Source organism: Trachypithecus francoisi, unplaced genomic scaffold, assembly GCF_009764315.1.
Source record: "Trachypithecus francoisi isolate TF-2019V2 unplaced genomic scaffold, Tfra_2.0 Lachesis_group3, whole genome shotgun sequence".
Taxonomy (NCBI): Eukaryota; Metazoa; Chordata; class Mammalia; order Primates; family Cercopithecidae; genus Trachypithecus; species Trachypithecus francoisi.
Window position 1 is genome coordinate 156,620,677 of NW_022681468.1, and position 12,811 is coordinate 156,633,487.

The 12,811-nt window shown below is 43.0% G+C and overlaps 1 protein-coding gene across 1 annotated transcript in view; it reads right to left on the minus strand.

Annotated features, from left to right (window-relative positions):
* Positions 1-12,811, minus strand: part of RYR3 (ryanodine receptor 3) — a 396,626-nt gene that overhangs the window by 104,881 nt on the left and 278,934 nt on the right. The window contains 5 exon segments of the mRNA XM_033190880.1: positions 4,120-4,241; positions 5,253-5,320; positions 6,446-6,561; positions 11,640-11,763; positions 11,871-11,946. Coding sequence (XP_033046771.1) covers positions 4,120-4,241; positions 5,253-5,320; positions 6,446-6,561; positions 11,640-11,763; positions 11,871-11,946 — 506 coding nt within the window.

The window sequence follows — 12,811 nt, forward strand, 5'->3', positions numbered from 1 at the left end:
TGTGCCCAGTCGATCTGAGTCTTTTCAAAAGTTTTAATCTTATAGAGTTTGATAAGCATGGAATTGAAAGCAGTGTCCAGCTATTTATTCTCGATGTTACGTGTCCACTTTTCCCAAGCTTCAGAATGATCTTTGCCTTCTTCTCAATATTGTCTCAGGACAGCTGTTTTTTGTTTTTTGTTTTTTTAATTATACTTTAAGCTCTGGGGTACATGTGCAGAATGTGCAGGTTTGTTACATAGGTATACATGTGCCATGGTGGTTTGCTGCACCCATCAACCTGTCATCTACATTAGGCATTTCTCCTAATGTTATCCCTCCACTTGCCTCCCACTCCCCAACAGGCCCCGGTGTGTGATGTTCGCCTCTCTGTGTCCATGTGTTCTCATTGTTCAACTCCCACTTATGAGTGAGAACATGTGGTGTTTGGTTTTCTGACCTTGTGACAGTTTGCTGAGAATGATGGCTTCCAGCTTCATCCATGTCTCTGCAAAGGACATGAACTCATTCTTTTTTATGGCTGCATAGTATTCCATGGTGTGTATGTGCCACATCTTTATCTAGTCTATCACTGATGGACATTTTGGTTGGTTCCAAGTCTTCACTATTGTGAACAGTGCCTCAATAAACATACGTATGCATGCGTCTTTATAGTAGAATGATTATAATCCTTTGGGTATATACCCAGTAATGGGATTGCTGGGTCTAATGGTATTTCTGGTTCTAGATCCTTAAGGAATCGCCACACTGTCTTCCACAATGCTTGTAATTTTTTCACATTGACTTTGTATCCTGAGACTTTGCTGAAGTTACTCACGAGCTTAAGGAGGTTTTGGGCTGAGTCGATGGCGTTTCCTAAGTATAGGATCATGTTATCTGCAAACAGAGCATTCTGTAGATGTCTATTAAGTCCACTTGGTCCAGAGCTTAGTTCACGCCCTGAATATTCTTGTTAATTTTCTGTCTTCTTGGTGTAATATTGACAGTGGGGTGTTAAAGTCTCCCACTATTATTGTGTGGAAGTCTAAGTCTTTTTGTAGGTCTCTAAGAACTTACTTTATGAATCTGGGTGCTCCTGTATTGGATGCATATGCATTCAGGATAGTCAGCTCTTCGTGTTGCATTGATCTGTTTACCATTATGTAATGCCCTTTGTCTTTGTCTTTTTTTTTTTTTTTTTTTTATCTTTGTTAGTTTAAAGTCTGTTTTATCAGAGACCAGGATTGCAATCCCTGCTTTTTTTTGCTTTCCATTTGCTTGGTAAATATTCCTCCATCCCTTTATTTTGAGCCTATGTGTGTCTTTGCATGTGAGATGGGTATCCTGAGTACAGCACACTGATGGGTCTTGACTCTTTATCCAATTTGCCAGTCTGTGTCTTTTAATTGGGCCATTTAGCCCATTTACATTTAAGGTTAATATTGTTATGTGTAAATTTGAACCTGTCATTATGATGCTAGCTGGTTATTTTGCCCATCAGTTGATGCAGTTTCTTCATAGTGTCTATGGTCTTTATATTTTGGTATGTTTTTGCAGTGGCTGGTACCGGTTTTTCCTTTCCATGTTTAGTGCTTCCTTCAGGAGCTCTTGTAAGGCAGGCCTGGTGGTGACAAAATCCCTCAGCATTTGCTTGTCTGTGGAAGATTTTATTTCTCCTTTAGTTATGAAGCTTAGTTTGGCTAGATATGAAATTCTGGGTTGAAAATTATTTTAAGAATGTTGAATATTGGCCCCACCCTCTTCTGGTTTGTACAGTTTCTGCAGAGGGATCTGCTGTTAGTCTGATGGGCTTCCCTTTGTGGGTAACCCGACCTTTCTCTCTGGCTGCCCTTAACATTTTTTCCTTCATTTCAACCTTGGTGAATCTGATGATTATGTGTCTTGGGTTGCTCTTCTTGAGGAGGATCTTTGTGGTGTTCTCTGTATTTCCTGAATTTGAATGTTGGCATTTCTTGCTAGGTTGCGGAAGTTCTGGATGATATCCTGAAGAGTGTCTTCCAACTTGGTTCCATTCTCCCTGTCACTTTCAGGCACACCAATCAAACGTAGATTTGGTCTTTTCACATAGTCCCATATTTCTTGGAGGCCTTGTTCATTCCTTTTCATTCTTTTTTTTCCCTCCAATCCTGTCTTTATGCTTTATTTCATTCAGTTGATCTTCAATCTCTGATATCCTTTCTTCTGCTTGATTGATTCAGATATTGCTACTTGTGCATGCTTCACTGAGTTCTCGTGCTGTGTTTTTCAGCTCCATCAGGTCATTTATGTTCTTCTCTAAACTGGTTATTCTAGTTAGCAATTCCTCTAACTTTTTATCAAGTTCTTAACTTCCCTGCATTGGGTTAGAACATACTCCTTTAGGTTGGAGGAGTTTGTTATTACCCATCCTCTGAAGCCTACTTCTGTCAATTTGTCAAACTCATTCTCTGTCCAATTTTGTTCACTTGCTCGTGAGGGGTTGTGATTCTTTGGAGGAGAAGAGGCATTCTGGTTTTTGGAATTTTCAGCTTTTTTTGTGCTGGCTTTTCCTCATCTTCGTGGATTTATCTACCTTTGGTCTTTGATGTTGGTGACCTTTGGATGAAGCTTACGAATGGATGTCCTTTTTGCTGATGTTGATGCTATTGCTTTCTGCTTGTTAGTTTTCCTTCTAACAGTCAGACCTCTCTGCTGCAGGTATGCTGGAGTTTGCTGGAGGTTCACTCCAGACCCTGTTTGCCTGGGTGTCGCCAGCAGAGGCTGCAGAACAGCAAATATTGCGGCCTACTCCTTCCTCTGGAAGCTTTGTCCCAGAGGGGCACCTGATGGACGCCAGCTGGAGCTCTCCTCTATGAGGTGTCTGTTGACCCCTGCTGGGAGGTGTCTCCCATCAGGGGGCATGGGGCTCAGGGACAAACTTGAGGAGGCAGTCTGTCCCTTAGCAGAGCTCGAGTGCTGTGCTGGGAGATCCTCTGCTATGTTCAGAGCCAGCAGGCAGGAACTTTTAAGTCTGCTGAAGCTGTGCCCACAGCTGCCCCTTCCCCCAGGTGCTCTGTCCCAGGGATGTGGGAGTTTTATCTATAAACCCCTGACTGGGGTCGCTGCCTTTCTTTCAGAGCTGCCCTGCCCAGAGAGGAGAAATCTAGAAAGGCAGTCTGGCTACAGCAGCTTTGCCCTGCTGTGGTGTGTTCCGCACCCAGTTAGAACTTCCTGGTGGCTTTGTTTACACTGTGAGGGGGAAAACAGCCTACTCAAGTCCCAGTAATGGTGGACGCCTCTCCCTCAACCAAGCTTGAGTGTCCCAGGTCAACTTCAGACTGTTGTGCTGGCAGCAAGAATTTCAAGCCAGTGGATCTTAGCTTGTTGGGTTCCGTGGGTGTGGGATCCGCTGAGCAAGTCCACTTGGCTTTCTGGCTTCAGCCCCCTTTCCAGGGGAGTGAACAGTTCTGTCTCATCAGCATTCCAGGCACCACTGGGGTATGAAAAAAAAAACTGCAGCCAGCTGGGTGTCTGCCCAAATGACCGCCCAGTTTTGTGCTTGAAACCCAGGGCCCTGGTGGTATAGGCACCTGAGGGAATCTCCTGGTCTGCAGGTTGCGAAGACCATGGGAAAAGCGTAGTATCCGGGCCGAAATGCACTGTTCCTCACGGCACAGTCCCTCGTGGCTTCCCTTGGCTAGGGGAGGGAGTTCCCCGACCCCTGCACTTCCTGGGTGAGGCGACGCCTCACCCTGCTTCGGCTCGCCTTACGTGGGCTGCACCCACTGTCTAACCAGTCCCAATGAAATGAACTGGGTACCTCAGTTGGAAAAGCAGAAATCACTCTCCTTCTGCGCTGGTCTCGCTGGGAGCTGCAGACCAGAGCGTTCCTATTCGGCCATCTTCATCTATGTCCCAATGTTGATTTCAGTATATAAATCTTTCCCAGGCCCCACGGGTTTTCCCACATAATATACCTCATGTAGTTGCTGAAATAATTCAGATTTGTATGAATATAGTTTCTTTCAAAACCAAGATGACAAACCAAGACATCAGCCTGTTTCATTTCTTCAACAGACTCACCTTGTAGTCCACAGGAAGCTGGCATTTTAAGTAAATTGTAATCAGCACCATAACCTTCTCTTTATCTTGGAGACTCACCTGGCCACCATTTCTTTCTCCTTATGAGAGGCATATCCACTGCTGCTAAGGGGCTTCAGAGGGGATGACAAGCAGTAGAGGCGATGATTGGTGAAGTACTGGTCAACCAGCGGGAGGAGAACCTGGAAAACCCACCACAAATCAACTTCTAGGAAGCTATCCATAACTCTTCATGTGGTTCATTTAAAAGTGTTTATTTTCAGTGAGAGAAAAGCCTCTGAACCCTCGTCCTGTAATTTCCAGGAAATTCTACCCCTTTGGTCCCAGTTTCCATCACATTTTCCTTTTCTATGCCTCAAACCAGAGTCCTTGGGGATATGTAAAAGGAGACAGTCATGGACGAAGGGCCCAAAGAAATGTGTGCGCATTTGCAGAGGAGTCCTATGGGACAGGTGCACTCAGATAGGGCTTATTGGGCACTGCATCCAAGAGGCACTCGAGGCGTGGCTTAGTGCCACTAGCCTCAAGCATTCTGTCTGCTTCTCAGAGCAAGGCAACTCAAGCCCTTCTGTGCCTTTAGTCCTCTGAGTAGGGCTGTATGGAAGAGACTGCTAACTAGCACCCAAATTCATTCTCCCCTTTTTCCTTTTGGCAACAGAATCCCACTGTGTTTTAGCTGGGTAGAGAGCCACCCAGGCAGAAAACATATCACCCAGTCTCCCTTGCAGCTAGATGAAGCTCGAATGGAACTTAAACAGGTCCTGTGCCTTTTCCTGGTCCCTGAACTTTTCCTTGGCATTCGAGGGGTCAGTAAGGTGAGAGATGACAAGTTCTAGCCACTGGGATAGAACTTTTGAAAAGCAACAGCTTGCCTTCCCTTCTCCTTTTCCCTTTCCCACAGATGCCGTGCAGGTGAGCCTGTGGAACCACGTACACAGGCCACACCTCCAGAGATGGTGGAGTAGCAAGACAGGAAGAACCTGGATTCCCGGGTGATGGTGTGGGGCTAGGCAGGCTGCATACCTCTTTGGACTGCCAGCCTCCCTTGGGACTGTCAAACAACAGAGAAATATACATGCACCTCACTGAAGCCACTGGAGTTTTAAATATCTTCTTTGGATCTGCTTAACCTGTTTCCTAAATAGTAGAGATCCTAAGAAGAAAGTAACTTGATTAAGTGCAGGGCCACTTACTTTGGCAAAGAATTTGATCTCCTGGTCATGAGGAGACTTTTCAGTTTTCCCACTGCTGACAATGGCTTCTACAAAGACACAGGTAACACAGAGTTGGCCAGAGTTACAAAGTACAAATCAGTCACAACATTTTAGAAACAGAGCAGCTTTCCTAAAGGCTATTAAAAAAGGCTATCTGATTTCACAAAATATATTTTACAACGTACTTTACAACTGTGCTGGTTAGTTATTTCTTGTGTCAATTCTTTAAGCTGTTTCACTACCCTTTTGTCTACTTTAACAATCAGAAAACAGCTTCAAGCCTGGGCGCGATGGCTCACACCTGTAATCCCAACACTTTGGGAGGCTGAAGCAGGTGGACCACTTAAGGTCAGGAGTTCGACACCAGCCTGGACAACATGGTAAAACCCCATCTCTACTAAAAATACAAAAATTAGCCAGGCAGGCGTGGTGGCGGGCATGTGTAATCCCAGCTACTTGGGAGGCTGAGGCAGAAGAATTGCTTGAACCCGGGAGGCAGAGGTTGCTGTGAGCCGAGACTGTGCCACTGCACTCCAGTCTGGGCAACAAGAGTAAAATTCCATCTCAGGAAAAAAAAAAAAAAAAAAAAAAAAAAGAGCAGCTTCAGAGAGGTTGAGTCATATGTCCACAGTCATAAAGCAACACCACAGGAAAGTTAAAATAGGATAAGTTGAGTGAAAAAATGACAAAACATTCAATCACTCCACTAAAAAAACTAAGGAGTTCTTTTTTTTTTTTTTTGGAGATAGAATCTTCCTCTGTCACCAGGCTGGAGTGCAGTGGCACGATCTTGGCTCACTGCAACCTTCGCCTCCTGGGTTCACTCCTGCCTCAGCCTCCCGAGCAGCTGCGACTACAGGCACGCACCACCACGCTCAGCTAATTTTTTTGTATTTTTAGTAGAGATGGGGTTTCACTATGTTGGCCAGGACGGTCTCCATCTTTTGACCTCGTGATCCTCCCGCCTCGGCCTCCCAAAGTGCTGGGATTACAGGTGTGAGCCACTGCGTCCAGCTGGGTTGATTTTTTTTAAAGTGGGGGGGAAATCTCAGCCACTGTTTTCCCCCTAAACTCATGCATCTAAATCAATCATAAAAAGTTACAGTCTGAAAGGATTATTTCTTGATAAGAGAATACTGAATTCTTTTGGGATATTTCATGATGATACTTACCTAAATGGGCAATAAATTCTTGTGCTGAATCAACGTATTTCAGGATCTTCTTCAAGAACTTATAGGCAAACCTCTTTTCCATGGAGGAGGCATCCAGCTCCATATCCTTCATACCCCTACGTTGGACATGGACAGACCCCAGGAAGTAACAGAGACAACCATGTCACTCAGGTGCACCACCAGTCCTACCAGTGTTAAATTTAATTTCCAAATGTTATTCTGGCGTAGTGGCATGACTCATCATTTGACTGATTTCCCTTGTCACTTGGAACCTGCCTATGTGAGCACAGATTTTTCAGAAAGACCTTTATCATGCATACAACGAGTACTGAGCTGGGGATGTCTGTGAAAGCAAAAAATCTCTGCTTTTATGGAAAGAATTTACATGCTAGCTATAAACAGACAAAAACAAAATATAAATTAGATGGAATCTTAGAAGTTCACACATTTTGTGAGTAAAAGAAAAATTAAAGCAGAATGAAAAAGTCCAGAATTGGGGGAGTGAGGGTTTGCAGACTGCAGTGTTAAATAGAGTAGTCAGGGTTGGTCTCACTTGGAGACTGATGCTGCATTAAAGGCTTGAACGAGATGAGGAGGTGAGCCATATGGACATCTGGAGAAAGAGTTCTCAAGGCGGGGTGAAGAGACAGTACAAAGGTCCTGAAGCAGGAGCATGCATGTTGTGTTGAAGGTTAGAGGGGTATGGGTTAGGAAGTGGGGACAATCACATACGTCCCTATAGGCCATCCTTAGAATTTTGCTTCTGCTCTGAGTGAGAAGCGAAGCTATTAGAAGTTGTGAATAGAGAAGTGACATGATATGACTTGCATCATAACAGGATCACTCTGGTTGCTGTGTTTAAAATTGACCATCGTGGTGAGGCAAGTGCAGAAGCAGAGAACACAGGCAGGAGGATGAGGATAGCATGAAGTGGGTGAGAAGTGGTCAAATTCTGGGTATTTTATTTTTGAGATGCAGTCTCACTCTGTCGCCCAGGCTGGAGTGCAGTGACATAATCTCAGCTCACTGCAACCTCCGTCTCCCGGGTTCAAGCAATTCTCTGCCTCAGCCTCCTGAGTAGCTGGGATTACAGGCACGTGCCATCATGCCTGGCTAATGTTTTGTATTTTTAGTAGAGATGGTGTTTCATCATCTTGGCCAGGCTGGTCTTGAACTCCTGACCTCAGGTGATCCACCTGCCTCGGCCTCCCAAAGTGCGGGGATTACAGGCGTGAGCCACTGTGTCCGGCCTCTGGGTATATTTTAAAGGTAAAACTGCCAGGATTTCCTGAAGGACTGGATGTAGATTGAGAGAAAAAGAGGAGTCAAGGTTGTTTGCTTGAGAAGGTAGAAGAATGGCTTGCCATGGAGTGATGGGAAAGCTGAAGACAGAACAGGTCTGAGCAGGAGATGGGGGAAGCCAGTATTTCTCCTTGGCTACAGGGACCTCGCTTGATCACCTGTGCATCCAAATTCCTACCACAGGGTCTGGTACGTGGTAGACAACTGGGTCGGACATGTTTGCTGAATTCAATTATCTTTCTTCTTGATTTCCTCCTATTTCCTTGACTTCCTTGATCATTACAGTAAATGGGAATTTTTCATTTCTGTGAGCAAGCTATTTATCAGCAAATCACACCACAGATTCATCTTGGTGTTAAGAACAGGATTAAAATGACGACGGGAGTCTTTCTCGAATGCTTCCCCGGAGGCTATCTCCTGCTGTCTGACCTTTCCTGCTCGACAACATGGCAAATGTGTCTTGTTATTTTTTTCATATGAGATACAATAGAAATGTTTTGTATAGATTTTTATTTTTATTTTTGCCATTCAATGGCAAAAATTCTATAGGAAACTAGAAGAAACAGCAGCTTGCTCAGTAAATGTTTCTTTTAGGAAGAATGGCTGTATCGGAATAAAAACACTGGCTTTTCATTTGACAAAGAACTCAGTAAGCATAATCCTATGTAGCACAGCCCACCAGCACCATTAGACCAGGCAGAAAACAGTCTGACTTTAAGACTTGAGCAGCCAATGCCATCCTATATAAAACATTCATCTAGATGATTTTGACTTATGTAAGTTTGAGATAAAACATTTTAGGACATCATGATGCATTCAATCTCTCCAGTAAAGTTGTATCTTCATAAGAATCAATTCCCTTCGTTCCAAGACTGTTTATGTCAGTTATGCTTGCTATTATTACTATGTAATTTAATAAGATATCATATAAAACAACAAAATAAAAGTATGAAGAGAACTGCTGATTCTATAAAACTATTTTGTAAAGACCTGCAATTGCAAGCTTCCAAATATGTAATGTTTGAATTAGGTATGGGTGAGACAACTGTCAAAGATAAGGGAGGAAATCTGAAAAATATCTAGGGTACTACGTAATCCTTCACATAACAGAACCAACGACAAAAACCACATGATTGTCTCAATAGACACAGAAAAGGCCTTCAATAAAATTCAACACCCTTCATGCTAAAAACTCTCAATAAACTAGGTATTGATGGAACATATCTCAAAATAATAAGAGCTACTTATGACAAACCCACAGCCAATATCAAATAAGATATCAAATGAGAGCTATGTATGACAAACCCACAGCCAATGGGCAAAAACGCGAAGCATTCCCTTTGAAAACAGGCACAACACAAGGATGCCCTCTCTCACCACGCTTATTCAACGTATTACTGGAAGTTCTGGCCAGGGCAATCAGGTCAGAGAAAGAAATCAAGGGTATTCAATTAGGAAAAGAGGAAGTCAAATTGTCTCTGTTTGCAGATGACATGACTGTATATTTAGAAAACCCCATCGACTCAGCCCAAAATCTCCTTAAGTTGATAACTTCAGCAAAGTCTCAGGATACAAAATCAATTTGCAAAAATCACAAGCATTCCTATACACCAATAACAGACAGAGAGGCAAATCACGAGTGAACTCCCATTCACAACTGCTACAAAGAGAATAAAATATCTAGGAGTACACTTACAAGGGATGTGAAGGACCTCTTCAAGGAGAACTACAAACCACTGCTCAACAAAATAAGAGAGGACACAAGCAAATGGAAAAACATTCCATGCTCATGAATAGGAAGAATTGATATTGAGAAAATGGCCACACTGCCCAAAGTAATTTATAGATTCAATGCTATTCCCATCAAGCTACCATTGTCTTTCTTCACAGAATTAGAAAAAACTACTTTAAATTTCATATAGAACCAAAAAAGAGCCTGTATAGCCAAGACAAGCCTAAGCCAAAAGAACAAAGCTGGAGCCATCATGCTACCTAACTTCAAACTATACTACAAGGCTACAGTAACAAAAACAGCATGGTACTGGTACCAAAACAGATATATAGACCAAAGGAACAGAACAGAGGCCTCAGAAATAATGTCATACATCTACAACCATCTGATCTTTGACAAACCTGACAAAAACAAGCAATGGGAAAAGGATTCCCTATTTAATAAATGGTGCTGAGAAAACTGGCTGCCCATATGCAGGAAAGTGGACTCCTTCCTTACACCTTATACAGAAATTAATTCAAGATGGATTAAAGACTTAAACATAAGACCTAAAATCATAAAAAGTCTAGAAGAAAACCTAGGCAATACCATTCAGGACATAGGCATGGGCAAAGACTTCATGACTAAAATATCAAAAGCAATGGCAACAAAAGCCAAAATTGACATATGGGGTCTAATTAAACCAAAGAACTTCTGCAGAGCAAAAGAAACTGTCATCAGAGTGAACAGGCAACCTACAGAATGGGAGAACATTTTTGCAATCTATCCATCTGACAAAGGGCTAATATCCAGGATACAAGGAATTTAAACAAATTTACAAGAAAAAAAACAAACAACCTCATAGAAAACTGGGTGAAGTCTTTGAATAGGTACTTTTCAAAAGAAGACATTTATGAAGCCAAAAAACATACAAAAAAAAGTTTGTCATCACTGGTCATTAGAGAAATGCAAATCAAAACCACAATGAGATACCATTTCATGCCAGTTAGAATGGCGATAATTAAAAAGTCAGGAAACAGCAGATGCTGGAGAGGATGTGGAGAAATAGGAATACTTTTACACTGTTGGTGGGAGTGGAAATTAGTTCAACCATTGTGGAAGACAGTGTGGCAATTCCTCAAGGATCTAGAACTAGAAATACCATTTGATCTAGCAATCCCATTACTGGGTATATACCCAAAAGATTATAAATTACTCTGCTATAAAGACACATGAACACATATGTTTATTGTTGCACTGTTCACAATAGCAAAGACTTGGAACCAACCCAAATGCCCATCAATGACAGACTGGATAAAGAAAATGTGGCACATATTCACCATGGAATACTATGCAGCCATAAAAAAGGGATGACTTCATGTCCTTTGCAGGGACATGGATAATGCTGGAAACCATCATTCTCAGCAAACTAACACAAGAACTGAAAACCAAACAGAAAACCCAAACCAAACATGTTCTCACTCATAAGTGGGAGTTGATCAATGAGAACACATGGACACAGGGAGGGGAACATCACACACTGGGGCCTGTTGGCAGGTGAGGGGCTAGGGGAAGGATAGCATTAGGAAAAATACCAAATGTAGATGACAGGTTGATGGGTGTAGCAAACCACCATGGCATGTGTATACCTATGTAACAAAACTGCACGTTCTGCACATGTACCCCAGAACTTAAAGAAGCAGAATAATAAAAAATCTAGGGCACTGCATGTACACTGTTATCATGTGCTGCAAATTATCACCGGTCTTTAAAGAAGCCCAAACTCCAAAACTCTGAGGTTGTATTATGGATGTTGTTTATAACGCCAATAAAGAGAATATACAAAGAAAGAGCCTTGGCCTATAGCACAAGATTTATGAACGAATGCATTTTTATATATTTTAAGTTACAATGAAATGTTTAAGGTATATAGGTATAATTTGTAAGAATTCTTTGTCATGGATCTTTAAAAATTAATACCTAGCATTTCTGCTTATGTCAAAAAAAAAAAAAAAAAAAAAAGGAGGGCTTCATGTTCCCAAATAAAAGTGTTCTCATTTTAAAAGACTCAACTGTTCTCCTTACTTGGATGGGTTTTGTAGGCAGGTAATTAAATACCTGGGGAGGCAGAGGCCACACCCACAGCCCTGTCCCACTAACATCACATGGAAGGTGACTTACCTGGAAACTAGGATACCATTCACTTGGAGGAACTTAAACAGGTCCTGCGCCTTCTCCCGGTCCTTGAACTTTTCCTTGGCAGTCAAGGTGTCATATGGTACCAGAAGAGGGTGACTGCCACCACCTGGGGTCAGTAAGGTGAGAGATGACACTTGGCTCTTCCTTTGCACTTCTGGGAGACCATACCCGCCCCGTTCAGCTTCTTTAGGGCATGCCGTGAATCTCACTCACCTTTGCTCTCCAGCTCCAGCTTCTTCTTCTTGGCCCAGATATTGTGATAGTTCTCAGCCACGACCTCCACCATTCCCTATGTCCCACCAAGAAGAGCCAAGTCAAACAGAAAGAAAGCAGGCAAGCTAGCATCATAGCTGCTGGGCTATTTCAGGCAGCCTCGGGAACAGCACCCCACTGAACACTAACAGCACACAGCCAAGGGCCTCCCATCATTAATGATTCTGTGCTTATGTACCTCATTCGGTTCCTATCTTCCCATACACACAGAAAACAATTTCTAACTCTCTCCTTCCCTTGTAACTTATTATTCTGGCAGCTTGATGCATTTAGGAGAAACATCCATTTCCGCTTGAACCTGCATGCTGGCAGCACGTCATTTTTCACAGTGGCTTAGTATTGTACCCCTGACCTCAGATGGGGAGTTGGGAGTGCGGGCCAAGAAAAGTCTAGAACCCTTGAACGCCTGTAGCTTAACAAACTAAAAACAATCACGTCTTAAAGGAAAGTGCTGTAAGTAAGATTTCTCTAGTAGAATCCATCTTTGTAAGGCTTGTAAAACAGTGACTTAGAATGAAGGATGTACTTTGGAAAGAAACTTTCTCTAAGGTCCAAGGGGCTGGTCTGATGGACTTCCAGAGGGGTGAGTGCCCCAGGCTAGGGCAGGCCACAGCCACTAATGTGTACAGGAGGGGAGCAATGGGCTTTCAGTTTCAACCCCTTGGTCTTACATCCCTATCCTGCAATGATTGCCTGCCTGCACCATCAGAGGGCGCTCCAGCAAACCCACTATGGGACGTGTGCATTGTCCTTATGTTTTGGGGGTCTTAAAATGATACCAGCAAGCACCTCCACTGAGGCGCTAAGTTTCAGATTTTGTCCTAGTTGTCTTGTTTATTTTGGGTTTCGACACAGTATAGTCAGCCTTCCTTAACCATGAG